The following is a 24,923-nucleotide window of genomic DNA, read 5'->3' as shown; positions in this document are numbered from 1 at the left end:
GAGAGAGAGAGAGAGAGAGAGACCATGTACTGCATTACTAGAGAGAGAGGGACACCATGTACTGCATTACTAGAGAGAGAGAGAGAGGGACACCATGTACTGCATTACTAGAGAGAGAGAGAGAGAGAGAGAGAGACACCATGTACTGCATTACTAGAGAGAGAGAGAGAGAGGGACACCATGTACTGCATTACTAGAGAGAGAGAGAGGGACACCATGTACTGCATTACTAGAGAGAGAGAGAGAGGGACACCATGTACTGCGTTACTAGAGAGAGAGAGAGAGGGGACACCATGTACTGGGACACCATGTACTGCACTAGAGAGAGAGAGAGTGGGACACCATGTACTGCATAACGAGAGAGAGAGAGAGGGGACACCATGCGTTACTAGAGAGAGAGAGAGAGAGAGGGACACCATGTACTGCTGCAGAGACTAGAGAGAGAGAGAGAGAGGACACCATGTACTGCATTACTAGAGAGAGAGTGGGACACCATGTACTGCATAACGAGAGAGAGATTACTAGAGAGAGAGAGAGAGGACACCATGTACTGCATTACTAGAGAGAGAGAGAGAGAGAGACCATGTACTGCATTACTAGAGAGACACCATGTACTGCATTACTAGAGAGAGAGAGACACCATGTACTGCATTACTAGAGAGAGAGAGACACCATGTACTGCATTACTAGAGAGAGAGAGAGAGAGAGAGACACCATGTACTGCATTACTAGAGAGAGAGAGGACACCATGTACTGCATTACTAGAGAGAGGGACACCATGAGAGAGAGAGACACCATGTACTGCATTACTAGAGAGAGAGAGGGACACCATGTACTGCATTACTAGAGAGAGAGAGAGACACCATGTACTGCATTACTAGAGAGAGAGAGAGACACCATGTACTGCATTACTAGAGAGAGAGAGTGGGACACCATGTACTGCATTACTAGAGAGAGAGAGAGAGACACCATGTACTGCATTACTAGAGAGAGAGAGAGTGGGACACCATGTACTGCATTACTAGAGAGAGAGAGAGAGAGAGAGAGAGAGAGAGAGAGAGAGACCATGGGAGAGAAAGAGGGACACCATGTACTGCATTACTAGAGAGAGAGGGGGACACCATGTATGCACTGCATTACTAGAGAGAGAGAGAGGGACACCATGTACTGCATTACTAGAGAGAGAGAGAGGGACACCATGTACTGCATTACTAGAGAGAGAGAGAGAGAGAGAGAGAGAGAGAGAGAGAGACCATGTACTGCATTACTAGAGAGACCATGTACTGCATTACATGTACTGCATACTAGAGAGAGAGAGGACACCATGTACTGCATTACTAGAGAGAGAGAGAGAGAGAGGACACCATGTACTGCATTACTAGAGAGAGAGAGAGACACCATGTACTGCATTACTAGAGAGAGAGAGAGAGGGACACCATGTACTGCATTACTAGAGAGAGAGAGAGAGAGAGGGACACCATGTACTGCATTACTAGAGAGAGAGAGGGAGAGAGAGAGGGACACCATGTACTGCATTACTAGAGAGAGAGAGAGAGAGAGACACCATGTACTGCATAACTGTACTGCATAACGAGAGAGAGAGAGAGAGAGAGAGAGAGAGAGAGAGAGAGCATTACTAGAGAGAGAGAGAGAGAGTGGGACACCATGTAGGGACACCATGTACTGCATTACTAGAGAGAGAGAGAGAGAGAGAGAGGGACACCATGTACTGCATTACTAGAGAGAGAGAGAGAGGGGACACCATGTACTGCATTACTAGAGAGAGAGAGAGAGAGGGACACCATGTACTGCATTACTAGAGAGAGAGAGAGAGGACACCATGTACTGCATTACTAGAGAGAGAGAGATGTACTGCATTACTAGAGAGAGAGAGAGAGTGGGACACCATGTACTGCATTACTAGAGAGAGAGAGAGGGACACCATGAGAATTACTAGAGGACACCATGTACTGCATTACTAGAGAGAGAGAGGACACCATGTACTGCATTACTAGAGAGAGAGAGAGAGCATTACTAGGACACCATGTACTGCATTACTAGAGAGAGAGAGAGAGGGACACCATCTAACCACCATGATATGATACAGAGAGAGAGAGAGTGGGACACCATGTACTGCGTTACTAGAGGGAGAGAGTGGAACACCATGTATCTATACCTCTAACCCCATAATATGATACAGTCGGATCTATACCTCTAAACCCATAATATGTTACAAGCGGATCTATGATCTATACCTCTAACCCCATGATATGTCTCTATACCTCTAAACCCCATAATATGATACAAGCAGATTTATGGTCTATACCTCTAACCCCATGATATGATACAAGCGGATCTATGATCTATACCTCTAACCCCATAATATGATACAATCGGATCTATACCTCTAAACCCCATGATATGATACAAGCAGATTTATGGTCTATACCTCTAACCCCATGATATGATACAAGCGGATCTATGATCTATACCTCTAACCCCATAATATGATATGATACAAGCGGATCTATGATCTATACCTCTAACCACATAATATAAACTGGAGTCATGAAATTGACATATTTCGTCTGCATTTAATGCTCCTATAAGTATATTACAAACTGGCTAACATCTGTTAGAGAAACAAGGGCATCTCCACTATAGAGGCCATTGCTGTATTCTGTGTGAGTGCACTTGCCTGGGTATTTATAAACAGTGGTGTGTGTGTGTGTGTGTGTGTGTGTGTGTGTGTGTGTGTGTGTGTGTGTGTGTGTGTGTGTGTGTGTGTGTGTGTGTGTGTGTGTGTGTGTGTGTGTGTGTGTGTGTGTGTGTGTGTGTGTGTGTGTGTGTGTGTGTGTGTGTGTGTGTGTGAGTGAGAAAGTTAATAGATGCCAAAACCCTTTTCATGTGTACCGCCGACCTCTTGCCTACTATCACCAGATAAACGTCCAATCGGAAAACATTTCTAAAACAGTATCTGCCCTGTCAACCAATCACGTTTGCCCATGCTGCTTGCTTTATCTCCGGGAGACTCCCAGAAACTGATAGGCCATGCCGTGCCTCTGGTTTCTGTTCCTCCGCACACTTACCACTGGTTACACACACACGTACACACTATATTATCCTTCAGAGGACTGGAGAGTCAAAGCCAAACCTCTGACAGTTTGACAGAGAGACAATGAGCTCTGTTATTTGCCATTCTGTACGGTTATATTAAGGCTTCCCATTGTTGTCCGGTAATAGTTGCAAGCCATGCCACATCCGACGAACGTCGGAGCCGGTGTAGGAGGATTCAATCTTAGTGTTTACGCTTTGCCTGTTTGATGGTTCATCTGAGGGCATAGCGGGATTTCTTATAAGTGTGTCCGGGTTAGAGTCCCACTACTTGAAAGCAGCAGCTCTACCCTTTAGCTCAGTGTGGATGTTGCCAGTAATCCATGGCTTCTGGTTGGGGTATGTACGTACAATCACTGTGGGTACGATGTCATCAATGCACTTATTGATGAAGCCGGTGACTGATGTGGTATACACCTCAATGCCATTGGATGAGTCCCGGAACATATTCCAGTCTGTGCTAGCATAACAGTCCTGCAGCTTAGCATCTGCGTCATCTGACCACTTCCATATTGAGCGAGTCACTGGTACTTCCTGCTTTAGTTTTTGCTTGTAAGCAGGAATCAGGAGGATAGAATTATGGTCAGATTTGTCAAATTGAGGGGAAGGGAAAGCTTTCTATGGATATTTGTCTCTTGTTGCACATGTAACATACTGGTAGAAATGAGGTAAACGGATTTAAGTTTCCGTGCATTGCAGTTCCCGGCAATTAGGAGTGCCGCCTCTGGATGAGCATTTTCTTGTTTGCTTACGGCCCTATACAGCTCGTTGAGTGCGGTCTTAGTGGCAGCATCGGTTTGTGGTGGTAAATAGACAAAAACTCTCTTGGTAAATAGTGTGGTTTACAGCTTATCATGAGAAAATCTACCTCTGGCGAGCAAAACCTTGAGACTTCCTTAATATTTGATTTCGAGCACCAGCTGTTATTGACAAATAGACACAGACCACCATCCCTTATCTTACAGCTTTTCTGTCTTGCAAATGCACGGAAAAACCAACCAACTGTATATTATCGATGTCGTCGTTCAGCCACGACTCTGTGAAACATAAGATATTACATTTTTTATGTCCAATTGGTAGGATAGTCTTGAACAGAGCTCATCCAGTTTAATTTCCATTGATTGCACGTTGGCCAATAGGACGGATGGTAGAGGCGGGTTACCCACTTGCCGATAAATTCTCTCAAGGCACTCAGATCTGCGTCACCTGTATCTGCATCTTCATGCGAATGACGGGGATTTGGGGCATGTCGGGCATCTGGAGTAAATCCTTCACGTCCAACTCGTTAAAGAAAATATCTTTGTCCAGTTCGAGGTGATTCATTGCTGTTCTGACATCCAGAAGCTCTTTTCGGTCATAAAAGATGGTGGCAGAAACATTAAGATACAAATAATGAGAAAAAACACACAAAATATTCCAAATAGCACAATTGGTTCGGAGCCCATAACATTGCACCATTATTATTATTATATTGAATGCTTGTCAAATTGATAAACTGTCCTTAGTTTGTTCAAAAATAACTACATTGTTCCTGTGACAATACCAACCAGAGGGCGAACATATCTTCAAAGACTTTGGTTGCAAGCAGGACTAAGGGTAACACCGACATCATCTTTTAGGGAGCGGTAATGAGGTGACCAATCATGGTTGCAATTGATATTAGCTGTGCTGGTGAATTTAGTTCATATTAATGGTTTAACGAGACATCAGCTGGCGACAATCTAGTGCCATCGATGGTTGCAAAAGGGCCCTTGTTATTTGATTATATTACATTACATTCTGTAGACTACCCAGTCCATATCTCAAACTAGACACTCTAATGTACTTGTCCTCTTGCTCAGTTGCGCACCGGGGCCTCACACTCCTTCTATTGTGGTTAGAGCCACAAAAAAGGACATTTCTAAGTGACCACAATCTTTTGAATGGTAGTGTACATATGGGATAAGTAATGCAAGATAGGTAAACATCATTATTAATGTGGCATTAATAAAGTGACTAGTGATCCGTTGTTTGAGTGGTCAGTGATTTCAATCCTGTATGTAGGCAGCAAGCTCCCTGTGTTAGTGATGGCTGTTTAACAGTCTGATGGCCTTGAGATTGAGAAATAGTTTCTGTCTCTTGGTCCCAACTTTGATGCACCTGTACTGACCTTGCCTTCTGGATGGTAGCGGGGTGAACAGGCAGTGGCTCGGGTGGTTGTTGGCCATCCTGTGACATCGGGTGCTGTAGGTGTCACAGGATGCTCTCCATTGTGCATCTGTAAAAGTTTGTGAGGGTTTTAGGTGACAAACCAAATTTCTTCAGCCTTTTGAGGTTGAAGAGACGCTGTTGCGCCTTCTTCACCACACTATCTGTGTGGGTGAACCATTTCAATTTGTCCGTGATGTGAACTTAAAACTTTCCACCTTCTCCACTGCTGTCCCTTCAATGTAGATAGGGGGGTGCTCCCTCTGCTGTTTCCTGAAGTCCACAATCATCTCCTTTGTTTTGTTGACGTTGAGTGTGAGGTTGTTTTCCTGACACCACACTCCGAGTGCCCTCCCCTCCTCTCTAAAGGCTGTCTCGTTGTTGTTGGTGATCTACTGTTGTGTCGTCTGCAAACTTCATGATCGAGTTGGAGGCGTGCATGGCCACGCAGTCATGGGTGAATGCATTCAACCGAAATATGTCTTCATCATTTAACCCCTCTTTTGTGATTCAAAGAAGAGTCTTCGTCTATAAGGTGTTTGTTTTTTAGCTCTCCGAGCTTTGCCTTGGAGCAACTACAGAAACAATATCTGATAAACAAATATGGTTTGTACTGACAATTGAGATGTACAAACTATTTATTTTACCTTTATTTAACTAGGCAAGTCAGTTAAGAACAAATTCTTATTTTCAATGACGGCCTAGGAACAGTGGGTTAACTGCCTGTTCAGGGGCAGAACGACAGATTTGTACCTTGTCAGCTCGGGGATTTGAACTTGAAACCTTCCGGTTACTAGTCCAATGCTCTAACCACTAGGCTACCCTGCCGAGGAAATCCGTCACTTCGATTAAGACATTAATGAGCGATCTATGACATAATTCAGAACTTGGGCCGCTCTTACAGTGTTCTCCCTGTACACGGAGTCAGAACCGTAGGATAAATGAAGGGACCATATAAACTGACAATGAAAGTTCTTACAATATTCAATGATTACATTTCTCTAAAACAGGTTATAGGCTACATGTGCACCACCAGGTCAGAACAGTAGGTGAAATTAAGAGGTGAAAATAGACCAAATTATTAGGGTGTGGCACATGGGCTACTAACAGTTTACTACACAACATACACTTAGTATTTATTACTTTATTAGCTACATGTCTCCCTGGCATATTACATCATTTAAGCAGCAGCATACAGTACATTTTTGGACTCACCTTCTTGTGCTCACTTGCACAGGAAGGTAGCGTGGCGGTGCTTCGTAGGCAAATTTTGTCATCAAACTTTGTCATCAAAGTCTGGCATTCTCTGGATTTATGGTACTTTCAAGACTACTTGGAACTCTGGGAAAAAAAACAAGGTTGAATCATGATGACGTCAGTGATCTTCAGGTCGTAGCTCTAGAAAGAGGCCCGATGACCGTTCAAAGCGTATTTTTCCAGTCGGAGCTCGTTTTTTACTGAGTTCCCAGTTGTCTTGAATTCATTGTCAGATTTCCCCAGTTCTGAGTTAAGTTGTTTTGAGCGCGGCAGAAATCATGCTGGATTGACTGCATGGCCAATGTTGAATGGTTATCATTTTAACCTTGGAAAAAATTCCCTTCATCCCAGAAGTGGGACCACACACCCACTCCACTGAAACCAGTCATTGTTGAATTTCAATTTCCAACTTGTTGTGTAATGTTTATGTCCAATGGCCGATGAGCACCGATACATTTTATCTGTAATTTGTCTTCATTATTTATCTTCGTAGATTCTCAACTTAATTGATGATGACTCCTAACTAAGATTTTAAAAGTATGATGTTGACAATCAAAGCTACTGTAGATATAACGTGAGTTGATGTCATTTTATCTGTGACCAATGACCTTGAGCCTTCTTGGATGGGCACTTCTAATGTAACTCTATGGCAGCACTGAAGGGGCTTGAATTTTTTAGCTCTCCCCGTAGATTTTGCGGTGACGTAGTGTCCCCATGAGTGACAGGACCTCGAGCCAATCATGGCGCAACTGAAGAACATTACCAACCCCTTACGTTCCGTATTTTCCGCTGGCTTCCCCACCAACACATAAGGCACTAGACTGAAACACCTGCATTTTGGAGCTGCCTCACTCAAGAAAGCAAAAAATGAGACCATGTTTGTATGGAGGCTTTATTTTTATTTTTTTTTTTTATTTTACCTTTATTTAACCAGGCAAGTCAGTTAAGAACAAATTCTTATTTTCAATGACGGCCTAGGAACAGTGGGTTTAACTGCCTGTTCAGGGGCAGAACGACAGTTTTGTACCTTGTCAGCTCGGGGGTTTGAACTTGCAACCTTCCGGTTACTAGTCCAACGCTCTAACCACTTTTATTTGTTTTACATTGTTTTCAAACTGATTTGTGACATGTATTCATGCTTAAACAACATGCAAAATAGGCAACAATAAGAAAGTGGCCTGCCCTGAATGACTGGTTCGCCACTGCCCGTAGAAAGAAGTCATGGGTGCACAAATGTTCTTCCCAATAGACAAACACAGGGCCATTCTGTTCAGAACAACCCAGACGCCATGTCATCTGGTAACTGTAATTCAAACATATTGATTATAAATGTTGACACCGTGTATGACATGAGTTTATATGATTTTGAAATGTGAAGTGCACATTTGGACTCACAGGTATTTTAGCTTGCTTGTATGACATCATATAATCCTCAACTTCTCATCTTTCACAATCCATAGAATCCTCTTAATTTACAGCATTTCCCTCAGACTACAAAAACAATTGCAAAAGTTGCCCAATTAGTGGGAGGGACGGGGTGCAACTTCTTGTGGCGCGAGGTGCTCATGTTCAGAACGGCTGTCAGTCAAAACCCATACAGCGCTGTGAAACGCAGAGCCTGGACTCTGACGTCATGTATAGCATGTTACTGTACAGCCACTGCGTTCCAATTTAGCTACCATTTTCAACTTGTTTACAGGTAGGAGTGTAAAGGGTTAAAGATTTGACCAAATAAATGCTCTCACTATTTCTCTCGGGGGATTAATCAAGGTAGCTCAGGCTGCAGCACACCAGCAGGTAACCCATCCTAAAAGAAGCAAGGATATTGAGCCAACCTAATCCAGGATTATTTGTATAGTGTGTGTGTGCACATAAGGCAGTCTTACCCATGTCACAGTCCCACTTTTAATTAGCTCAACAACAACTAAAAACGTATCTAGTGGAGGAAATCTGACTGCCTTCACACCAAAAAAGAATGGTTAAATAGTACCGTGTAAGGGTGGAACCCTTTTTTAAAGGATGTATGAAGAACTTTGCTTCAGCTGAGGCTGAAGAGAGCCTGTCTGGCAGATGACCTCAATGACAAACTGGCCCTGGGACCTGGCCCCATGGAGCTGGTGCACAAGAATATCATTCCACTTGACTGCTGCCTTCAGACAGGCAACCGCCACGACATGTATCACTGAGTAACACCTATCTGCCTGCATCTTGAGGTGTGTGACTCACATGAACCTGTGTGTGATTTTTCACAGATAAACATGACTTTGCTTTGAGTTTGTTTTTGAGTTTGAAAATGGTGTGTTTTAACTCTTCAGTGGAGTGAAGATGAGGCTATACAGCTGCAGTGAAATACTAAAAGTAGTCAAACTTTTAAATTTAGTGTGAATCACAAGTAACCAAAAGAATGCATTGAATAGCATGCAGTGTTGGTAGTATAGTTTGCAACAGTCATAGCTTCCCCATAGCAGTTATGTGGTAACCGTAGCAACACTATTAAAGCATACCATTTTGTATACTAGCTGGAGAGAGAAAAACTTCAGCAAACAATGAAGGGGTCCCTTAACCCAAAGTATGTGATTGGGACATATTCAAAAGTTTCTTTTACATCCAAGTATGTTAGTTCTGCTCTCTCTCTATGTGACCAGCCAGGGTTTCTGTATATGCTGGTTTTATGTTCTCTTCCTCTGTCTCTTCAGTAAACATATTGTGGTCAATAAAAGGCTGGAGCACCGAGGTTTACTCTCCCTCCCTAGGAACAGGGACATGCTTTATAGAGACAAACAGCAGCTGTATTTGGGTCCAGGGGAGAAGGGCGAGTGTGTGTTTGTCTGTGTGTGTGTGTGTGGGTGTCCCTCCCCACATCTCTGTTTTGACTGTGTCTGATTTACATGGCTCCAGTGAGTCACCTACGAAGAGGTATCTGATTGAAGACGGCTGTTGTTCAGCTGTCCGGTAATGTGCCAATGACCTCTTCCATTTTGTTTATCATCTTTGAAAATATTAGATCTCTGACACTTCAAAAACAGTTGAGGTCTGCTGATAGAGAGATTATAACATCAATACAACAACATACACAGCAATACTAATAGTTACTGAGTTAGAATACCTCATGATAAACTGTAGATCATACTATTTACCAAGAGCATTTCAATCCATATTTTTCGTATTTACCACAAACCGATGCTGGCACTAAGACCGAACTGGGTGTAGGGCCTGATCAGAGCCTGGAGGTACTGAGGTGCCGTTCCCCTCACAGCTCCGTAGGCAAGCACCATGGTCTTGTAGCAGGTGCGAGCTTCAACTGGAAGCCAGTGGAGAGAGCGGAGGAGCGGGGTGACGTGAGAGAACTTGGGAAGGTTGAACACCAGACGGGCTGCGGCGTTCTGGATGAGTTGTAGGGGTTTAATGGCACAGGCAGGGAGCCCAGCCAACAGCGAGTTGCAGTAATCCAGACGGGAGATGACAAGTGCCTGGATTAGGACCTGCGCCGCTTCCTGTGTGAGGCAGGGTCGTACTCTGCGGATGTTGTAGAGCATGAACCTACAGGAACGGGCCACCGCCTTGATGTTAGTTGAGAACGACAGGGTGTTGTCCAGGATCACGCCAAGGTTCTTAGCGCTCTGGGAGGACACAATGGAGTTGTCAACCGTGATATATGTAAACATTATATTAGGTAGCATTGTTTAAAGTGGCTAGGGATATATTTTACATCGTTTCCCATCAATTCCCATTATTAAAGTGGCTGGAGTTGAGTCAGTGTGTTGGCAGCAGCCACTCAATGTTAGTGGTGGCTGTTTAACAGTCTGATGGCCTTGAGATAGAAGCTGTTTTTCAGTCTCTCGGTCCCAGCTTTGACACACCTGTACTGACCTCGCCTTCTGGATGATAGCGGGGTGAACAGGCAGTGGCTCGGGTGGTTGTTGTCCTTGATGATCTTTATGGCCTTCCTGTGACATCGGGTGGTGTAGATGTCCTGGAGGGCAGGTAGTTTGCCCCCGGTGATGCGTTGTGCAGGCCTCACTACCCTCTGGAGAGCCTTACGGTTGTGGGCGGAGCAGTTGCCGTACCAGGCGGTGATACAGCCCGACAGGATGCTCTCGATTGTGCATCTGTAGAAGTTTGTGAGTGCTTTTGGTGACAAGCCAAATTTCTTCAGCCTCCTGAGGTTGAAGAGGCGCTGCTGCGCCTTCTTCACGATGCTTTCCTATATATGTCACTCCCTTTGGTTCCTTCCCTATATATGTCACTCCCTTTGGTTCCTCTCCTATATATGTCACCCCCTTTGGTTCCTTTCCTATATATATGACTCCCTTTGGTTCCTTCCCTATATATGTCACTCTCTTTGGTTCCTTCCCTATATATGTCACTCCCTTTGGTTCCTTCCCTATATACGTCACTCCCTTTGGTTCCTCTCCTATATATGTCACTCCCTTTGGTTCCTTCCCTATATATGTCACTCCCTTTGGTTCCTTCCCTATATATGTCACTCCCTTTGGTTCCTTCCCTATATATGTCACTCCCTTTGGTTCCTTCCCTATATATGTCTCTCCCTTTGGTTCCTTCCCTATATATGTCACTTCCTTTGGTTCCTTCCCTATACATGTCACTCTCTTTGGTTCCTCTCCTATATCTGTCACTCCCTTTGGTTCCTCTCCTATATATGTCACTCCCTTTGGTTCCTCCCCTATATATGTCACTCCCTTTGGTTCCTTCCCTATATATGTCACTCCCTTTGGTTCCTTCCCTATATATGTCACTCCCTTTGGTTCCTTCCCTATATATGTCACTCCCTTTGGTTCCTTTCCTATATATGTCACTCCCTTTGGTTCCTCCCCTATATATGTCACTCCCTTTGGTTCCTTTCCTATATCTGTCACTCCCTTTGGTTCCTCTCCTATATATGTCACTCCCTTTGGTTCCTTTCCTATATATGTCACTCTCTTTGGTTCCTCTCCTATATCTGTCACTCCCTTTGGTTCCTCTCCTATATATGTCACTCCCTTTGGTTCCTCCCCTATATATGTCACTCCCTTTGGTTCCTTCCCTATATATGTCACTCCCTTTGGTTCCTTCCCTATATATGTCACTCCCTTTGGTTCCTTTCCTATATATGTCACTCCCTTTGGTTCCTCCCCTATATATGTCACCCCCTTTGGTTCCTTTCCTATATATATGACTCCCTTTGGTTCCTTCCCTATATATGTCACTCTCTTTGGTTCCTTCCCTATATATGTCACTCCCTTTGGTTCCTTCCCTATATACGTCACTCCCTTTGGTTCCTCTCCTATATATGTCACTCCCTTTGGTTCCTTCCCTATATATGTCATTCCCTTTGGTTCCTTCCCTATATATGTCACTCCCTTTGGTTCCTTCCCTATATATGTCACTCCCTTTGGTTCCTTCCCTATATATGTCTCTCCCTTTGGTTCCTTCCCTATATATGTCACTTCCTTTGGTTCCTTCCCTATACATGTCACTCTCTTTGGTTCCTCTCCTATATCTGTCACTCCCTTTGGTTCCTCTCCTATATATGTCACTCCCTTTGGTTCCTCCCTATATATGTCACTCCCTTTGGTTCCTTCCCTATATATGTCACTCCCTTTGGTTCCTTCCCTATATATGTCACTCCCTTTGGTTCCTTCCCTATATATGTCACTCCCTTTGGTTCCTTCCCTATATATGTCACTCCCTTTGGTTCCTTCCCTTTGGTTCCTTCCCTATATATGTCACTCCCTTTGGTTCCTTCCCTATATATGTCACTCCCTTTGGTTCCTTTCCTATATATGTCACTCCCTTTGGTTCCTCTCCTATATATGTCTCTCCCTTTGGTTCCTTTCCTATATATGTCACTCCCTTTGGTTCCTCTCCTATATATGTCACTCCCTTTGGTTCCTTTCCTATATATGTCACTCCCTTTGGTTCCTTCCCTATATATGTCACTCCCTTTGGTTCCTTCCCTATATATGTCACTCCCTTTGGTTCCTTCCCTATATATGTCTCTCCCTTTGGTTCCTTCCCTATATATGTCACTTTGGTTCCTTTCCTTATAAATGTCACTCCCTTTGGTTCCTCTCCTATATATGTCATCCCTTTGGTTCCTTTCCTATATATGTCACTCCCTTTGGTTCCTTCCCTATATATGTCACTCCCTTTGGTTCCTTTCCTATTATGTCACTCCCTTTGGTTCCTCCCCTATATATGTCACTCCCTTTGGTTCCTTTCCTATATCTGTCACTCCCTTTGGTTCCTCTCCTATATGTCACTCCCTTTGGTTCCTTTCCTATATATGTCACTCTCTTTGGTTCCTCTCCTATATCTGTCACTCCCTTTGGTTCCTCTCCTAATAGTCATCCCTTTGGTTCCTCCCTATGTTATCACTCCCTTTGGTTCCTTCCCTAATTGAATCCCTTTGGTTCCTTCCCTATATTGTCACTCCCTTTGGTTCCTTTCCTAGGTGTCACTCCCTTTGGTTCCTCCCCTAATATGTCACCCCTTTGGTTCCTTTCCTATATATAGACTCCTTTGGTTCCTTCCCTATATATGTCACTCTCTTTGGTTCCTTCCCTATATATGTCAACTCCCTTTGGTTCCTTCCCTAATTCAGTCCCTTTGGTTCCTCTCCTATATATGTCACTCCCTTTGGTTCCTTCCCTATATATGTCACTCCCTTTGGTTCCTTCCCTATATATGTCTCTCCCTCAAATTTGGTTCCTTCCCTATATATGTCACTTCTTTGGTTCCTTCCCTATACATGTCACTCTCTCTAATGGTTCCTCTCCTATATATGTCACTCCCTTTGGTTCCTCCCTATATGTCACTCCCTTTGGTTCCTTCCCTAATATGTCACTCCCTTTGGTTCCTTCCTATATATGTCACTCCCTTTGGTTCCTTCCTATATATGTCACTCCCTTTGGTTCCTTCCCCTATATCCAGTCTCCCTTTGGTTCCTTCCCTATATATGTCACTCCCTTTGGTTCCTTCCCTATATATGTCACTCCCTTTGGTTCCTTCCCTATATATGTCAGCCCTTTGGTTCCTTCCCTATATCACTCCCTTTGGTTCCCTATACCCTTTGGTTCCTAATATGTCACTCCCTTTGGTTCCTTCCCTATATATGTCCTCCCTTTGTTCCTTTGGTTCCTTCCTATATATGTCCTCCCTTTGGTTCCTTTCCTATATGTCACTCCCTTTGGTTCCTTTCCTATATATGTCACTCCCTTTGGTTCCTTCCCTATATATGTCACTCCCTTTGGTTCCTTCCCTATATTCCTTTGGTTCCTTTCCCTATATGTCACTTCCCTATATATGTCACTCCCTTTGGTTCCTTCCCTATATATGTCACTCCCTTTGGTTCCTTCCCTATATATGTCACTCCCTTTGGTTCCTTCCTATATATGTCCTTTCCTATATCCAGCCCTTTGGTTCCTTCCCTATATATTCACTCCCTTTGGTTCTTCTATATATGTCCACTTTGATATATGTCTTTCCCTTTGGTTCCTTCCCTATATATGTCACTCCCTTTGGTTCCTTCCCTATATATGTCTCTCCCTTTGGTTCCTTCCCTATATATGTCACTCCCTTTGGTTCCTTCCCTATATATGTCTCTCCCTTTGGTTCCTTCCCCAGGCGTTATTGTTTCATGTCGGTGTGCTGTTCGTGTTTCTTGTTTTGTTCGTATATTTATTAAATGCATTCAGTCCCTGAACTTGCATCCCGACTATCAGCTTACATCATTACACAAATAAAATGTTATTTTATTTGATAATAGCCCAGTAGTAACTTGTTCTGTCCCTGACTGGGACTAAAGTAGGCAACTCTACTTCTTGAATAGAGAGAGAGAACTGAGACAGAAAGCATGCAGGGTATTCTATGTTATTACAATTTTGCTAAAACTAATTGAATGTGTCATTGAACTGATTGCACTTGGCAGTGAGGTGTAGGGTTTCACCCAATGGGACAAACACCCCATAATAGAGTTCTGGAAGATTGCATGGAGGGCAGAATTTGGCCAATAATAACAACTAAAAAAATGGAGCAATTCAGTTTTGGAAACAACTCAAATATAGTGACCCCCTCGCATATCATTATCAAGCCCAGCAATGCCAAGAGCTGAGAAAAGAAAATAGTCCCCTCATCCAGCTGGTCCTGGGGCTGAGTTCACAAACCTGTTCTACTAACACACTGAAGCCTCAGTCCCCTCATCCAGCTGGTCCTGAGTTCACTAACCTGTTCTACTAACACACTGAAGCCTCAGTCCCCTCATCCAGCTGGTCCTGAGTTCACTAACCTGTTCTACTAACACACTGAAGCCTCAGTCCCCTCATCCAGCTGGTCCTGAGTTCACTAACCTGTTCTACTAACACACTGAAGCCTCAGTCCCCTCATCCAGCTGGTCCTGAGTTCACTAACCTGTTCTACTAACACACTGAAGCCTCAGTCCCCTCATCCAGCTGGTCCTGAGTTCACTAACCTGTTCTACTAACACACTGAAGCCTCAGGACCAGAACATCCAATCAATCAGAATAAACAAAGTTACAACACAGTCAAAACAAAACCACATGACCTATTGAGAAACACAATCACAAAGCAAAATGCAGTGCTATCTGACCCTAAATCGACATTACACTGGATAACTATTTGACTTATTGACTATTTGAGAGAGATCCAACTAACAGGATATAACACAGGATATAACAGGTGAGTGCACGAGGCCATGTGTGAAGACAGAGGAGGACACAGAGCGGAGCTGATGGTGTGATTGAAACCAGGGTTGACTCTTGGCAGGTCACATGTTCTCATACTAAAGGAAACACACACACACACATTACCACCCTCCTCCCCTCTCCTGGCTCTGTCCCAGTGCTAACCTCAGGCTCTGCACCTCCAGATAGGACAGTCTCTCTCAGCTAAACCAATAAGGGCTGTGTTCACTGTGAAGAAGAGCAGTGTGTGAATACTGATGATAAACAATAGAGCAGGTAGGGACTGTGTTGTACAGAGCAGTGTGTGAATACTGATGATAAACAATAGAGGGGATAGGGACTGTGTTGTACAGAGCAGTGTGTGAATACTGATGATAAACAATAGAGGGGATAGGGACTGTGTTGTACAGAGCAGTGTGTGAATACTGATGATAAACAATAGAGGGGATAGGGACTGTGTTGTACAGAGCAGTGTTGTGGCACACAGGCAGTACACAGACAGGAGCATATTGTACATTCACACAGAGACCATATCTTCCACTAACACACAACCCTACAATTTGGGTTTTGTTTTAACCTCTGTAAATATTTAAAGATGTGAACTTGTTCATGTTTTAAAATCCTTGAATTCTAAGCCCTCTTTGCCATTATCTCACCATGTGTCAAGTTTCAGTCGACTGTTTCCCTGTGTGCGATTTAACTGTGTGGTTATCTCTGTAGTGAACCACGTGAACCACATCAACTTCTCATCACCCCCTCTCCTCCCTCTCTGTCTCTCCCTCTCCCTTATTTCTCTCTCTCCTCTCGCCCTCTCTCCAGTAAAACATGGGACACTTCCTAAGCAGGAGGACTCGTATGCATTCGAGGAGGACAGCAGCAGTGACAGTCTGTCTCCAGAGCAAATCCACAGCAGCAGTCTGTCTCCAGAGCAACCCCACAGTGACGAATCCCAGGGGTCCGCATGCCCCTCATTTGAAGCCATGGGCAGCACCCCCTCCTCCTCCTCATCACCAGCCCTCACTAGACCTAGACAGGTAATCCTCCTCATCACCAGCCCTCACTAGACCTAGACAGATAATCCTCCTCCTCACCAGCCCTAGACAGGTAATCCTCCTCCTCCTCACCAGCCCTAGACAGGTAATCCTCCTCCTCCTCACCAGCCCTAGACAGGTAATCCTCCTCCTCCTCACCAGCCCTAGACAGGTCATCCTCCTCCTCCTCACCAGCCCTAGACAGGTCATCCTCCTCCTCCTCACCAGCCCTAGACAGGTAATCCTCCTCCTCCTCACCAGCCCTAGACAGGTAATCTTCCTCCTCCTCCTCCTCACCAGCCCTAGACAGGTAATACTCCTCCTCCTCCTCACCAGCCATAGACAAGTAATCCTCCTCCTCCTCCTCCTCCTCCTCCTCACCAGCCCTAGACAGGTAATCCTCCTCCTCCTCACCAGCCCTAGACAGGTAATCCTCCTCCTCCTCACCAGCCCTAGACAGGTAATCCTCCTCCTCCTCACTAGCCCTAGACAGGTAATCCTACTCCTCCTCCTCACCAGCCCTAGACAGGTAATCCTACTCCTCCTCCTCACCAGCCCTAGACAGGTAATCCTCCTCCTCCTCCTCACTAGCCCTAGACAGGTAATCCTACTCCTCCTCCTCACCAGCCCTAGACAGGTAATCCTCCCCCTCACCAGCCCTAGACAGGTAATCTTCCTCCTCCTCACAAGCCCTAGACAGGTAATCCTCCTCCTCCTCACCAGCCCTAGACAGGTAATCCTCCTCCTCCTCACCAGCCCTAGACAGGTAATCCTCCTCCTCCTCACCAGCCCTAGACAGGTAATCCTCCTCCTCCTCCTCACCAGCCCTAGACAGGTAATCCTCCTCCTCACCAGCCCTAGACAGGTAATCCTCCTCCTCCTCACCAGCCCTAGACAGGTAATCCTCCTCCTCCTCACCAGCCCTAGACAGGTAATCCTCCTCCTCCTCACCAGCCCTAGACAGGTAATCCTCCTCCTCCTCACCAGCCCTAGACAGGTAATCCTCCTCCTCCTCACCAGCCCTAGACAGGTAATCCTCCTCCTCCTCACCAGCCCTAGACAGGTAATCCTCCTCCTCCTCACCAGCCCTAGACAGGTAATCCTCCTCCTCCTCACCAGCCCTAGACAGGTAATCCTCCTCCTCCTCACCAGCCCTAGACAGGTAATCCTCCTCCTCCTCCTCACCAGCCCTAGACAGGTAATCCTCCTCCTCCTCACCAGCCCTAGACAGGTAATCTTCCTCCCCCTCCTCCTCACCAGCCCTAGACAGGTAATCTTCCTCCTCCTCCTCCTCACCAGCCCTAGACAGGTAATCCTCCTCCTCCTCACCAGCCCTAGACAGGTAATCCTCCTCCTCCTTTTCCACCAGTCCTAGACAGGTAATCCTCCTCACCAGCCCTAGACAGGTAATCCTCCTCCTCCTCCTCACCAGCCCTAGACAGGTAATACTCCTCCTCCTCGTCCTCCTCCTCACCAGCCCTAGAAAGGTAATACTTCCCTCCTGTGGTGGCTGGGAGAACTACAGCATCCTACCCAAGGGTTCTCTAGTGACCGTTGGAACGTGAGTGACTGCTCTTTTCACATTCCACATTCCTCCCTGCCAGTTAGTCTGTCTCACACAGACACAGTGTGTTGCTGGCTACTGCTTCCTGTGTTTTATCATCTGTGACTCCCTGCAGTCCACACCCCTCTCCTCACTCTCACATTGTGGACAGAGATGATGACATCGTTCCCAACAGTCACTAAAAGTTTCTGTCATAAATTGTTTGCTTATTTAAGTGTTAACCGAAAGTCAGCTTGGACTTAGTACTCAGTTCCCTATTTTCAAATGTCAACTATTTTGTTAATTTTTTTCAATAATTTAATTTATTTGGGTTGTCTTTGAATTCGTCTTGTTGTTTTCAGGTTGGCCAACCAATGAATGTAGTTGGCATAGCTAGTAGACACTATAGTATCTTGTTGTGTTTTCTAGGTAGCTAGCTAGTAGACACTAGTTTATTGTCGTTTTCTTGGTAGCTAGCTACTATAGTCTATTGTTATGTTTAGGTAGCTTAGCTAGCTAGTAGCTAGATACTATAGTCTCTTGTTGTGCTTTCTAGGTAGCTACCTAGTAGCTAGACACTAGTCTCTTGTTGTGTTTTCTAGGTAGCTACCTAGTAGCTAGACACTAGTATCTTGTGTTTTCAAGGTAGCTACCTAGTAGCTAGACACTAGTCTCTTGTGTTTTCTAGGTAGCTACCTAGTAGCTGGCATTTTCTGCATTGATGTCTTTCTACGGACTCCCTGGCTGTCTTTGTGTTCCAGGGGTGTCAGAACAGAGACCCGTCTGATCAGAGCCAGGAAGATGGCTTGTCTGTGGCTAACGATAGGCGGTCTGCAGCCCCACCGGCCGTAGTCAACGTAGGAACAGACCCTATACTGTCATAGACCTGTTTATAGACGATGCATCCCATGAGAAAACATCAACTTGTATTGGATTTAATAGTATGTTCCTCACTATTTCTCCCATTTGATTCTACAGTCTAAGACCCCAGACAAGAACCGCCACAAAAAGCCCAAAGACGTGAAGCCTAAGGTGAAGAAGCTGAAGTACCACCAGTACATCCCTCCAGACCAGAAGGCCGAGAAGTCCCCTCCTCCCATGGACTCTGCCTATACCAGGCTCCTGCAGCAACAACAGCTCTTCCTACAGCTGCAGATCCTCAGCCAACAGAAACATGCACACACACATTCGCACACACACTCGCAGTACACACACTCCCGACATGCCCAACACACACAGCAACGCCAGCATAGCTTCAACTACCAGCCTCTGCACCAGCCGGCCCTAGCCCAGAAGTGAGTACCTCAGATAGGGAGTGGTCTAACCCTAACCCCATGTCTCCGATCTGGCCTTCAATTGACTAAATGTTGCATAATATTGTTGCCTTTTTTGGTGTTTATCTCCCAGAGATCTTCTGTTCTCCTATCTGTAGACAATCCAGTGAGCAGCTGATGGTGTGTACCTCGAGTGTTCCTACTAACACAGTCAACAGTAGCTCCTTGTCTTCAGTGAAGACTACATACTCCGGTCAAACCAACGTCTCATCAGTCAAACCTGCTCCTCTCCCACCTAACCTGGATGACCTGAAGGTGGGTACTCTCTCTCTCCGTAGAGTGAGGGAAATATTCCTTAGTACAAGTTGGAAAGAGAACTCACATACACTATCTCTCTCTCTCTCTCTGCCCCTCTTTCTCTCTCTCTGCCCCTCTCTCTCTCTCTCTCTCTCTCTCTCTCTCTCTCTCTCTCTCTCTCGCTCTCGCTCTCGCTCTCTCTCTCTCTCTCTCCACATCCAACAGGTGTCAGAGCTCAGACAGCAGCTGCGTATCCGGGGCATGCCAGTCTCAGGAACCAAGATGGCCCTCATCGAGAGACTCTGCCCCTTCAAGGACCACACCTCAAGCCCCTCCCATTCAGGCTCCAATGACATCACCACGATCACCTTCCCTGTCACCCCCACGGGGTCCCTGTCCTCCTACCAGTCCCCCTCTTCCTCCAGCACCCTCTCCCAGGGCGGGTATTATCCCTACCCCAGCACTTCCTCCACCCCACCCATATCCCCCGCTTCCTCAGACCTCTCCCTCAGCGGCTCACTCCCAGACAGCTTCAGCGGCATGCCCATGTCCTCCTCGCCACTGTTTTGCATCCAGCCGTCCCCAGGCCAGCTCAGCGCTGAGGAAGGCCAGGGGGGAGGGGGTTTGAGCGGGGTAGGACTGCAGGGAGGGGAGGTTGAAGGAATGGAACGGGAGAAGGATAAGATTTTGGTGGAAAAACAGAAAGTGATTGAGGAGCTGACGTGGAAATTGCACCAGGAACAGAGACAGGTGGGTAAACCACACCTACTGTTAACAGCCTGTTGTTCAACAGCTGACCTACTGTTAACAGCCTGTTGTTCAACAGCTGACCTACTGTTAACAGCCTGTTGTTCAACAGCTGACCTACTGTTAACAGCCCGTTGTTCAACAGGTGGAGGAGCTCAAGATGCAGCTGCACAAGAGGAAGCGTTGCCATGGCGCCACACAGGAGGGTGTCCTGGCTCCATCCCAGCCCCACCACCTTCCCCTCCAGCACTTCTTTGGGGTGACAGTCAAGCAGGAGCCCATGTCCCTCTCCTCCAGCTGCCCCTTCTCCTCCCCCAAGCACCTAAAGAGTCCTCCAGGAAGCTGCATGGAGGAGATGGGCCATTTCGGTGCCTCCCTGCCCAGTATGGGGGACCCTGATGGGCCACGATGCCTGGACCAGACCCCCTCCTCTGGAAGTCCCTCAGGCATGTGTGCCTTCCTGAGTCCCCAGTGCTCTCCTGAAGACTCGCCCATTACCAAGAAGTCCAACAGCCCCCAGCCTTCCTCCCCCAACAACCCCTACCTGCTGTCAATGCCGCTGGGCAGAGACAGGTGCAGCCAGCCCCTCAACCAGGCCAGCACCAGGCCCTGCAACATGCAGGTATGCCTTAGGCAGTACGTTTGTTATATTGTTTGTTGTGAGTCTATTCTCAGGGGTCATGATCAGGGGCGCAACTTTGGTTTTAAAATTGGGGAAGGGTATAAACACTTCAAAAAGTCTACCTGATTCCCTCGGAGGCGTCCGCATGGTCCTAAAGCACACCGCTGTCTCGTTTTTGTATCACATTTCAATGATAAAATTTCAATGATAAAAATTCAATTTCTGAATGTGGGGGGAGACATGCCCCCCCCCCCCCCCCGCCCTGTGCCCTTGGTCATGATAGTCATGTATGCTCTCCTAACAGATTCACCAGAAGAATGAAGGCCAGGCTGTAAACTGCTCCTATCCCTCTGACCAGAGAGGGCTTCAGTCAGCGCTCCCCAACTCAGCCGACAACAGTCTGAACCACATGGTCAACCTTCAGTCCAAGAACCCAAATATGCAGCAGGTGAGAGCTATTCTTCTGTCTGAACTTGGTCTGTGGCGGATTTACGTGGTAATGTGTCACATATCCACCCATCACATTTCTGCCTTCCATTCATGTGTTGCTTCTCTCTAAAACTTCCATCATGAGGTTCTCATGATACTCTTCACAACTCAATCTTTTGAGAAAGATGAAGCTGTTCCCTCCCACTATATACCTTTTGAGCTAGAGATCTAATTTTCCCAGTAACTCCACAACTTTTTTTAAGCATCTTGTTTTTTTAATCAGGATTCGTAGATTAAAATTTCATTACACTAAATCAAATCAATAATACAACCTTTTTCGCCTTTCATATAGATACCTATATTGCCCTGTCCCCAGCACGTTGGCCAAAAGTGCCCGGTCTCGTCCCCCGCCTTCTGTAGCTCAGATTCAGCTGCATCTGACTCTAGGCAGCCCCCTTGCTATGAGGATGCAGTCAAGCAGGTAAACTAAACGATACACCAAACTCTGCTCCTGATCATGGCTGGCCAACGCTTTTTGTTTCATTGTTGTAACCTCAGAGGTGTCCTCTCTCTCTCTCTCTCTCTCTCTCTCTCGCTTTGTTTATCCATCCATCACATTGCACCCGTGACCAAGTTTGACTGTTTCTTCAGAGCTGACTGCTGTGTGGTTGTGTTATGTAGAGTTGTGGTTGCCGACAGCAATAACATCAATAGTATATCCATATTACAATCATAATCTTTGGACTGGGTCTAAAGAATTGATAAAAGCACAAATGTAACAAGTCTTAATAACATTTGTATTCTTTTTTTTTTTTTTTAGCAACTGACCAGAAGTCAGCAGATGGATGAGCTTCTGGATGTGCTCATAGAGAGTGGAGGTGGGTGAACTGACTCAGAATCAGTCTCAAATGTGTGTGATGTATACAATTGTGTAGTCTTAGAAATTGGGTAGCGATATAGCTGTCAGCGATATAGCTGTCAGTTGTTGCTATGATTACCAATGACTAATGGCTTAGTAACTGCAGCAATTTAGTCCCCCTGCATAAGGTACTAGTCAGTTTGCCTGCCTACGCACCATCCTTCGCCCCTTAGTTAAGTAACTCCAGATTTCCCTCTTACATGGGTATTAAATCACACTCTGTGCTGTGACTCCCCCTCCCCCCATCCTCTTCCTTCAAGAGATACCAGCTAACGCCAGAGAAGAGAGGGAGAGGTCCTCTGTAACCAAAGTTGTGCCTCACATTACAGTGTCCCCTGGAACCACCGACCTTGCCGACCCAAAGTTCCACCGAAGACACTATGAACACCTGTCCCCCTCCCAGCTCAATTACGACCACACAGCCAATCACATTGCAGACAGCCACCTGGAGACCCTGCTGGGAAGCCCTCTAGGCCGAGGGGGTGAGGTCGCACTTCTCAAGATGGTCATAGAGGAATCAGGGCAGGGAGAGGAGGGGGATATTGGACTAGAGGGCTACCCCGGCCCGAACCACCACCACCAGGACAAACTGCTCTCCAACAGGGGCCTGATGGAAACCCCAACACCTCTATCTCCCATCCACTCCAAAGTGACGTCTGTGGCCGAGGTGCAGGGGATGGTCGGCATGACGTTTAGCGAGTCGCCGTGGGAGACGATGGAATGGCTGGACCTGACGCCCCCGAGCTTGGCTACGGGATTCAGCTCTGTCCCTCCCACCGGGTCAAGCATCTTCAACACAGAGTTCCTGGACGTTACAGACATCAACCTGAATACAGCCATGGACCTTCATCTAGAGCACTGGTGAAACACCGGAGACTAGCAACCTACAAAAATAACAGTATTTTATTAATTCAGCAGACTCTCTTTTCCAGAGTGACTTACAGGAGCAATTAGGTGCCTTGCTCTGAGTTTTCACCGAGTCGGCTCAGGGATTCAAACCAGCAACCTTTTGGTTACTGGCCTTACGCTCTTAACCGGTGGGCTACCTGCCAGCCCCCAACACAGCAGGATACATGCTAGCTACCTGGAAAACACAACAAAAGACTATAGTGTCTAGCTACTAGCTAGCTACCTAGAAAACACAAGAGACTATAGTGTCTACTAGCTAGCTACCTATAAAACACAACATTAGACTATAGTGTCTACTAGCTAGCTATCTAGAAAACACAACAAGAGATGATAGTGTCTATTAGCTAGCTACCTAGAAAACACAACAAGAGACTATAGTGTCTACTACCTAGCTACCTAGAAAACGCATCAATAGACTCGTGTCTAGCTACTAGCTAGAAACCTAGAAAACACAAGAGGAAACTATAGTGTCTACTAGCTAGCTACCCAGAAAACACAATAGACTGTAGTGTCTACTAGCTAGCTACGTATAAAACACAACAAGAAACTATGGTGTCTACTAGCTAGCTACCTAGAAAACACAACAAGATACTAGTGTCTAGCTACTAGCTAGCTACCTAGAAAACACAACAATAGACTATAGTGTCTAGCTAGTAGCTAGTTACCTAGAAAGCACAACAAGAGACTATAGTGTCTACTAGCTAGCTACCTAGAAAACACAAAAAGAGATGATAGTGTCTAGCTACTAGCTAGTTACCTAGAAAACACAACAAGAGACTATAGTGTCTACTAGCTAGCTACCTAGAAAACACATCAATAGACTCGTGTCTAGCTACTAACTAGGTACCTAGAAAACACAACAAGAAACTATAGTGTCTACCAGCTAGCTACCTAGAAAACACAACAAGAAACTATAGTGTCTACTAGCTAGATACCTAGAAAACACAATAGACTGTAGCGTCTACTAGCTAGCTACCTAGAAAACACAACAAGAAACTATAGTGTCTAGCTACTAGCTAGCTACCTAGAAAACACAACAAGAGACTATAGTGTCTAGCTACTAGCTAGCTACCTAGAAAACACAACAAGAGACTATAGTGTCTAGCTACTAGCTAGCTACCTAGAAAACACAACAAGAGACTATAGTGTCTAGCTACTAGCTAGCTAAGCTACCTAAACATAACAATAGACTATAGTAGCTAGCTACCAAGAAAACAACAAGATACTATAGTCTACTAGCTAGCTGCCTAGAAAACACAAGAGACTAAGGTAAACTCACCCCATTCCATACAAATGTGCGCAACCGCGACATTCAAAAGAGGCTGCAAAGAAAACTAATGAGACTGTAGCGAATGGGTTGACTTCAAAATCTGGGGTGTGAACTAGGTTTCTATTCAAGCGTTGATCGACATGGTAATGGCTCTATAATATAGGAGAACATTTTAAATAACGGACTATCTGTTACATCGTGACGTGTCGTAACGTACAGCACGCATAAAGCTACTATTTCTGTTTTACAATCTCTCTCCACCAGGTGTAGCACTTCTCTCATCATTTAAAAACTAGACAGAGACGGGGGTAAGGGGGTGGGGATACCTAGTCATTTTTTGCGTCGTCACTGTAAGCGATCATCATTCTCAAAGCCGCTGTTTACTTCTAAGATCACTTTAGCACCGCCCTAAAAACCAGATTCAAATAGGTATGTGATGACACGTTATATAAACTCTTTATAGTGTTTTATTGACATTTTAGAGGCGATAAGGTGATAAGTTGGACAGATTGAGTGGGGGGAAAAGCCATTTTCTCACACGACATCTCTCCTTCTCACTATCACGCATTAGTTTAGCTTCCCCACCCGCCAAAGACCCGAAGGAGCTCTTTGCCTTCTTGAG

The 24,923-nt window shown here is 45.6% G+C and overlaps 1 protein-coding gene across 6 annotated transcripts in view; it reads left to right on the top strand.

The window, feature by feature from the left end:
- Positions 1 to 24,327, top strand: part of LOC124048092 (myocardin-like) — a 143,839-nt gene extending 119,512 nt beyond the window's left edge. For 3 of the 6 annotated variants that reach the window (XM_046368518.1, XM_046368519.1, XM_046368521.1), the window contains 10 exons: positions 16,080 to 16,294; positions 18,596 to 18,691; positions 18,813 to 19,129; positions 19,267 to 19,423; positions 19,631 to 20,155; positions 20,298 to 20,774; positions 21,079 to 21,222; positions 21,556 to 21,684; positions 22,024 to 22,081; positions 22,383 to 24,327. In XM_046368518.1, the coding sequence (XP_046224474.1) occupies positions 16,080 to 16,294; positions 18,596 to 18,691; positions 18,813 to 19,129; positions 19,267 to 19,423; positions 19,631 to 20,155; positions 20,298 to 20,774; positions 21,079 to 21,222; positions 21,556 to 21,684; positions 22,024 to 22,081; positions 22,383 to 22,987 (2,723 nt within the window). In that variant the 3' untranslated portion in view covers positions 22,988 to 24,327. The remainder of the gene's footprint in view (positions 1 to 16,079; positions 16,295 to 18,595; positions 18,692 to 18,812; positions 19,130 to 19,266; positions 19,424 to 19,630; positions 20,156 to 20,297; positions 20,775 to 21,078; positions 21,223 to 21,555; positions 21,685 to 22,023; positions 22,082 to 22,382) is intronic. The other 3 variants (XM_046368520.1, XM_046368523.1, XM_046368522.1) reach the window with 3 other exon arrangements.
- Positions 24,328 to 24,923: the final 596 nt, after the last annotated feature.

This window comes from Oncorhynchus gorbuscha, linkage group LG11 (genome assembly GCF_021184085.1).
Source record: "Oncorhynchus gorbuscha isolate QuinsamMale2020 ecotype Even-year linkage group LG11, OgorEven_v1.0, whole genome shotgun sequence".
Taxonomy (NCBI): domain Eukaryota; kingdom Metazoa; phylum Chordata; class Actinopteri; order Salmoniformes; family Salmonidae; genus Oncorhynchus; species Oncorhynchus gorbuscha.
The sequence above is the reverse complement of the archived record's forward strand: the minus strand, read 5'-3'. Positions and strand labels throughout refer to the sequence as shown.